The 8,110-nt window shown below is 36.4% G+C and overlaps 1 protein-coding gene across 1 annotated transcript; it reads left to right on the forward strand.

The window, feature by feature from the left end:
• Positions 1 to 265: 265 nt before the first annotated feature.
• LOC139639094 (phospholipid-transporting ATPase FetA-like) lies at positions 266 to 7,812 on the forward strand (the record flags this gene model as incomplete). The annotated part of the gene is made up of 9 exons (XM_071513168.1): positions 266 to 324; positions 1,165 to 1,278; positions 2,919 to 3,017; positions 3,502 to 3,563; positions 4,548 to 4,620; positions 4,906 to 4,976; positions 5,317 to 5,399; positions 6,187 to 6,345; positions 7,724 to 7,812. Coding segments are annotated over 9 exons (809 nt in total), but the record flags the coding sequence as incomplete, so codon positions are not given.
• Between the last annotated feature and the right edge of the window lie 298 nt (positions 7,813 to 8,110).

The following is an 8,110-nucleotide window of genomic DNA, read 5'->3' on the forward strand; positions in this document are numbered from 1 at the left end:
GTTACCATTTAGGTTAGGGTGATGCACTACAAAAAATGTAACCAATGGAAAGGTAAAGATCCTTATTTGTTCCTTGGTCAGGATTTGTGTACCGTATTGTAAAGTGTTTGCCCTTGTCCTTAATCATGTTCGTCAATATGTACCTTGTAGTTGGTCAAAATGTAACTGCGCCAATATCTGATTATGACACATTCGTCCTCATGCTGTAACATCTCTGTCCCTCTGCTCTGAGTCTTATTGTTTCCTTCTGTATTGTCTCCCACAGAGGAGGAGAGACACCTGCGCGCTAACAACAGACCCTTCAACCTGTCCTACCGCTACGCTGTAAGTACAACAACAAACAAACAAGTCTGTCTGCAGTGGTGGAATGTAACTAAGTGCATTTACTCAAGTACTGTACTTAAGTACAATTTAGAGGTACTTGTACTTTACTTGAGTATTTCCATTTCATGCTACTTTATACTTCTACTCCACTACATTTCAGAGGGAAATATTGTACTTTTTACTCCACTACATTTATTTGACTTGCTTTAGTTACTAGTTACTTCGCAGATTTAGATTATTAATACAAATTATAAATCAACTAATAAATTATGATATATTTTTATAGGTTAAGATACCCAGCAGTATACAGTAAAATTAGCTCCACCTTTACCAGCTGCAACATTAAAGTGATGAACACATTAATGCATCAATAATTATAGTCCAATAACATGATATATATGATTCTGAAATGGGCCATTCTGCATAATGACTACTTTTAATTTTGCTACTTTATTTTGATGCTAATACTTTTGTACTTTGACTTCCGTAAGATTTTGAATGCAGGATTTTTACTTGTAACAAAGTATTTTTACACTGTGCTATTGCTACTTTTACTTAAGTCAAAGATCTGAATACTTCTTCCACCACTGTCTGTCTATGTGTATTTGTAATGGAAAACAGGGACAGGATCACTTTTTGTTGTTTTTCCTCATAATTCTTAATCCCTTGTTGTTAGAAATAGTAAAAGTGTGGTAGGTCGTCCACTTGTGTCTCTGACGGTCCTTGAAAACTGAATTCCCCTCAAGACAGTGAACAGTGTTGCATCACATTGGAACAGTATACTGTATGTATGATTGATCAGTGCTTGTCATATTGATCTGTCTCCCTCCCCTGCTTCAGAACAATGCCATCAAGACCTCCAAATACAACGTTTTCACCTTCCTGCCGCTCAACCTCTTTGAGCAGTTCCAGCGGCTGGCCAACGCCTACTTCCTCTTCCTCTTCTGCCTTCAGGTAGATATTTTCTTCTGCCTTACCTTCTCTAATGCCGCCAAGTTTGTCTACACTCACTTTGTCGCCTGGGGAGTTCGCCTTTGTGCACCTGCAGTATCCAGTTGGAGAGTTTTTACTGATAATCATTTGAAGACACGTGTGATAATGATCGAATGTGATGGCGTGTCATGATAGCAGCTAGATAACGTTGTATGTTATCTTTGGTACCATTGGGCTTGGAGTAGATAAGTAGACTCACACCTACAGTAGACCTATATACCCATATATGCAGTGTGTACAATTTAATATACCACAGTTGTTTCCAACCATGCATTGTGATTGGACGAGATGTGTTCAGTTCAATTCAAATCAGTTTAATTCAATTCAACTCAACTTTCTTTATCCCACATGGGGCAATTTAAAGGCCACAATTAAAAGGTAAAAACAACATTAAAAACGAGACATAGAATACACAAATCACATAACAAAAAGAGACAAGACAGGACAGATTACCAGATTAACAGTTGTCCTTTTTGCATATTTGTGCTATTAAAGTCCAGGGTGAGGGCAGAGGGTTACAATTATCCAGAGTTAGAAACCTCATGATTCCTACTCTTTAAATTATATTAATTTAACCATTATCTAACCAGGAAAGCCTCACTGAGATACAGACGCACTACATAAAACGATATAAAGCATAAAAACCTCAAATAAAAATAACACAGTGTTAAATTTAACGCGAGATTACAAGTGTTACCAAATATGTCCGACCTGGCTTTATGGTATCATGACAGTTGCTCATTTTGTTGCCACAGCTGTCAGACAGGAGTTACCATTATGTATATCTATAAATAACCTTCACATGTTGTTTGAATGGTTTACTCGTATGTATTTGTTGTCAGTGAAGAACACAGAGCATTTTCTATTCTTGAAGTAGATTGTCTTTTAGATTTATTTATCTTTTTTGCAATAATCCTTTTCACACCAACACGTAGCTGCAAATATCAGAGGTCATGGGTTTGAAAACTGATTGTTCTGATGTGGCAGCACTGGACGTTTTTGCAGATTTTGTGTCGGAAGTCGTTATATTACAGTTTTATTTAACTATAAACAAGAAGGAAAAATCTGTTCAGTCCCCACGACAGTAATAGGTGATGGAGACGATGCTTTCTGTGTAACGTTTTACAATAAGGGTACACTAAGTTAAGGGTTAGTTAATGCTTAATAAGGGTTAGTTAATGCTTAATAAGCATTAACTAACCCTTAATTAACAGTTAACTAATGTGTAATTTACTAATGGTGTTCATGTTAACTAAGGCATTAATTTATACATTATTTAATAGTTTATAAAGATGACCATTAAATAATGTATAAATTAATACCTTAGTTAACATGAACACCATTAGTAAATGATTACCAGACACATTAGTTAACTGTTAATTAAGGGTTAGTTAATGCTCATTAAGCATTAACTAACACTTAATTAATGTACCCTTATTGTAATGTGTTACCGCTTTTTGTTTTCTTAAATGTCCTTTGACCCTATTTAGTCTCTAGAACATGCGATTCATGTGTATAATTTCATCCAATGGATGCAAATGAGGCATTTCAAATATATATATGTGTGTGTGTGTGTGTGTGTGTGTGTGTTCTGTTGACAGTTAATCCCAGCCATCTCCTCTCTCTCCTGGTTCACCACGGCTGTCCCTCTGCTCTTGGTTCTCTCTATAACCGCAGTCAAGGATGCCAGCGATGACATAGTAAGTTTAAAACACAGCTAAATGGATAAGATACAGTTTGTAAAGTCAAAATAGTTAAAGTGGAACCCAATTTTAATATTCACATATGTCATTGTTCATGCCTACTGACTAGGCCAACTCAGCCAACATTAAATATTGATGATTATGATGATTATGATGAACAATTTTTTTAACAATTACAGAGATAGAAATGAACGAAAACCTCCATACAAGGATACGACAAGAAAAGCCAAATAAACAACAAGGGGGGAACAAAAAAAATCAGTTGAATAATGATTAGACACAAATCCTTACATTATGTTCTCCTGTTAAATGGTTTATATTCCTCACGATCTAATCGTCAATTCACCATTATTTTCAGTCTAGACGTAATTTTTTCAACATTTTAAATTTGTTTTTGTTCCTGTAATTTTATCCAAATGTAATTAATCTAAAACAAATGCCATGTTTTGTCTCTCTCCTTTGTCCTGTCTCAACTGTGCAGAACAGGCACAATAGTGACAAGCAGGTGAATAACCGCAGGGTGGACGTTCTCATCGATGGAGAGTGAGTCTTTTTTCCTCCAGTGTGATTGAAAATGTGGGATACTGAATACAACTATAAATTAAGCTATGCTATGTTATGTTATGCTATGCTATGCTATGTTATGTTATGCTAAGCTAAGATATGATATGCTATGCTATGTTATGCTAAGATATGCTATCCTATGCTATGTTATGCTTTGTTAAGATATGCTATGTTATGCTTTGTTAAGATATGCTATGTTATGCTTTGTTAAGATATGCTATGTTATGTTATGTTGTGTTGTGTTGTGTTGTGTTGTGTTATGTTAATGTATGTTATGTTATGTTATGTTATATTATGCTATGCTATTCTATTCTATGCTATACTATGCTGTTATGCTATGTTATGTTATGTTATGTTATGCTATGCTAAGCTATGATACGCTATACTATGTTATGCTAAGATATGCTATCCTATGCTATGTTATGCTTTGTTAAGATATGCTATGTTATGCTTTGTTAAGATATGCTATGTTATGCTTTGTTAAGATATGCTATGTTATGTTATGTTGTGTTGTGTTGTGTTGTGTTGTGTTATGTTAATGTATGTTATGTTATGTTATGTTATATTATGCTATGCTATTCTATTCTATGCTATACTATGCTGTTATGCTATGTTATGTTATGTTATGTTATGTTATGTTATGCTATGCTAAGCTATGATACGCTATACTATGTTATGCTAAGCTATGCTATGTTATGCTATGTTAAGATGTGCTATGTTATGTTATGTTAATGTATGTTATGTTATGTTATACTATGCTATGCTATGCTATTCTATGGTATACTATGCTATGTTATGTTATGTTATGCTATGCTACGCTATGCTATGCTGTGCTATTCTATGCTATGCTATGCTATGCTATGCTATGCTATGCTATGCTATGCTATGTTGCACTGGGTGGCGTCATGTTGTACTTTGCTATGCTGTTTCATGTTGTGTTTTATGTATTTCTGTTTCCACCAGACTGAGAAGTGAAAAATGGATGAATGTTCAAGTCGGAGACATCATCAAACTGGAGAACAATCAATTTGTCACAGTAAGAATGGAAATTTGTTTCTTCCTGTGTCAATTAAGTTTTTGGGAGTGATCTATGTGTATCATGGCATCTTATATGTAAATTGCTGTGCAGTATATTGATTTTGATGCTTTTTAATGATAAAAAACAGCAACACTGAGTCCAACTGAGTCCAAGTTCCCATAGGTGACAATAAAGTTAATCTCATTTTATCATATATAGTTTCTACATAGCGCAGGTCATTGCTACGTTATCTCCCAATGTGTCAAATATTTTAAATTCTCATCATACTTTAATTTTTTTTAGGCGGACCTTCTGTTGTTGTCCAGCAGTGAGCCTCTCAATCTGATCTACATAGAAACAGCTGAATTAGATGGGTATGTATATCTGGTCTAGTTAATTAGATGGGTAAATATATCTGGTCTGCTTAATTAGATGGGTATGTATATCTACTGTACATAATTAATTGGGTATGTATTTCTAGCCTGCTTAATTAGATGGGTAATACATTTGACCAACAACATATATCTGGCTTGAGTGTATATGTGCATACAAGTGTTTTCATAGCCAAGCATTCGTGCAGATTCCCGCATGTGTGTGTGTGTGTGTGTGTGTGTATGTGTGTGTGTGTGTCTGCATGCCTGATGGGTAATGTCTCACACTGTCTTGTATTTCCCTTTAGTTGCATCCTTCTCATGTCCTCTTGTTCTCCCCCAGTGAAACCAATCTGAAGGTGAAACAGGCGCTGACTGTAACTGGAGAGATGGGTGACAGCATCGAGGCTCTGGCTAGCTTCAATGGTGAGAGAGTGAAAGAAAGTGGCTGCTATATCATTAAGGAGATACCCTGAGTTTTAATGTAGGCTAATCTGTTAATTTTTTCCACCAGCCACCATTTTGGGAAAAAAATATTTTTCATTTACATTTATATTTAATTTTTGGTCTAGATATTGCGACTTATTTACCTATTTAATTTCTGTTGTATTTACCTATTTTCCTGCAGATTTCAGTTTTAGCTACGAACATTTATCAGAAGCAGAAATAATCTGATTGGTTGAGTTAAACCTCAGTGGGCGGAGCCAAGAACTACAGTTAGTAGTAAGTAACATTAGACTGAAGCCAGTGAAAAAGAAAATATGTAAGAGAGGAAGCTAGTATTTTGACGCCTAGCGCTCTGCTACTACCTACAAAATACAGTCTAGCCATACTAAGTTATCTAGGTTAGCTAGTTAGCCTAGCTGACCTTCCAAGTTCAAACTAGCCATACTAGCCTATAGCTATCTAGGTAAGCTAGTTAGCTAGCTGCTGACCTTCTAACATCATGAATGCCACGGTCATGGATGAATGAAAAAAAAAGTTATTGCCATTTTCTTTGGCAATCAGGTTTGCCAGGGGCTCTTTGGCTCCGCCCATTAAGGTTTAACTCAACCAATCAGGCACTTTACAAGTGACAGTCACACCTGGACCTGGATTTTTATACCTGAACGTATCAGAAGTATGATTTTCCCATAGACACCTTAGTTTTTCTCCCAAACTGTTGAATTATTTTTTTACTGTTTCACTGACACCGGACCTGTCTGTGCCTCAGGTGAAGTGCGCTGTGAGCCTCCCAACAACCGCCTGGACAAATTCAAAGGAACCCTGACTGTGAGCGGACAGACCCACGCTCTGGACAACGACAAGGTGCTGCTGAGAGGCTGCACCCTGAGGAACACCGAGTGGTGCTTCGGCCTGGTCGTCTTTGGAGGTGCTTGTAATCAATATTATCAATTATTATTATATTAAAGCAACTGGCTACTAGGTACTAGCTTCTAATTCTGTTACCCACTTACCCAACCTGTATTCAATTAGCCTCTCATATGCTAACTTTGGACTTTTGATTGATAAGAAATTATTGTTTAGTGAAATTCTGAATGCACCAGCCTATACAGCTGGTTAAAGGGAAAATCCACCCTAAAACACTAAGACTTAAAAAAACAGCCATTGGAAATTTAACTTGCATTTCGGAGTCCATTTTGTGGTTGTTGTTTTGTTGTTATTCCCGCTGATAACTGGCCAAACATAGACAACATGACCTCAAGTTGAGATATTTCCAGCAGCTACAATGGAGTTGGATAGCAGAAAATGTTCCACCATCTAAAACATCAATTAAACGTCAGGTTTTGGTGTCAGTCCCTCAGAATCAAAGAGCGAGGGCTTCTTTCTAGAGCCGCCATTTTGCACCAAGAGACGTCCAACCATCATACAGGGAGAAATCCATCGTAGAAGAGGAGAGAGACCAATTTCTCCACTGACAGTTGCCTCAATAGACCAGAATGCAATGCAGCAACAAGACAGGTTGCGTTTTCAGTAAGGGGCGTGGTGGTAAATAGTTATGGGGGACTAGCTATAGATATATTTATATGCCATATGCCCTAATCTGATTGAAAGCAACAAGTTCATACCCTTTTTCTCCGGGTTTTGTTCAAAAGGCATTCTGGGAAATGTAGGACATCACTAACTGAAGTAGATAGCTAGATAGATAGATAGACAGATAGATAGATAGATAGATAGAGTACTTTATTTATCCCCAAAGGGAAATTATAGTGTTGCAGCAGCAATTCACATAAATGACGAAAAACACACACAATGAGGTAGGTAAAAAGTTAGAACACGAAATTACAATATATATATATATATATATATATATATATATATATATATATATATACACAAAAACTACACTACAACTACTATAAACTATACAACTACAACTACTATATACTATACAACTACTATACTACACTACACTTGTATACTAGGTAAAAAATAAATAGAATAGAATAAAGTAGAATTTTTAACTGTAAGGCAAGATATTGCTATTAATAAACTTAAGAAAAAATTAAGAAATTCAGGCAGGTTGAGAGAAAGTAGATACATTACAACGCTTCATGACAAAATCACTCCTGGAATGCATTGAACACAGATTGATGACAGTGTTAGAGCATCCAAGGCTGGATTTTCCTTCAACAAAAGAAAGGTTTCAGGTCCTGCAGACTCTTCCTGCCTGTAGCCGCCTGCGTGATTCTCTGTGTTTCAACTCTCAGTGCACAGAACTGAATCTGAATGAGACTCAACCTTTCCAGGTCCTGACACCAAGCTGATGCAGAACTGTGGAAAGACGACGTTCAAACGGACCAGCATTGATCACCTTATGAACGTGCTTGTGTTGTGTGTGAGTCTAATGTGCATGCTAACCCTAACCCCCCCCCCCCCCCCCCCCCACACACACACACACACACACACACACATGCTTCAGCAGAATAATCAGAGTGACCCTAACATACCAACTGTAATTCATCAGTCAGTATTTCAAACACACTGGTGATTCTATTCTCAAAGGATTTTGTTAGCAATGGTCTTAAAGGGGCAGTAAGTACAATTTTTACAGTCTCATAGGACAAAATGACCATAATATATCTGCAGATGGTTGATAATAATAATAATAATAATAATAATAACTTTATTTGTAT

Source organism: Centroberyx affinis, unplaced genomic scaffold, assembly GCF_046629955.1.
Source record: "Centroberyx affinis isolate AG114_WGS23_722 - 3 ecotype Tasmania unplaced genomic scaffold, CSIRO-AGI_Caff_v1 ptg006803l_1, whole genome shotgun sequence".
Taxonomy (NCBI): Eukaryota; Metazoa; Chordata; class Actinopteri; order Beryciformes; family Berycidae; genus Centroberyx; species Centroberyx affinis.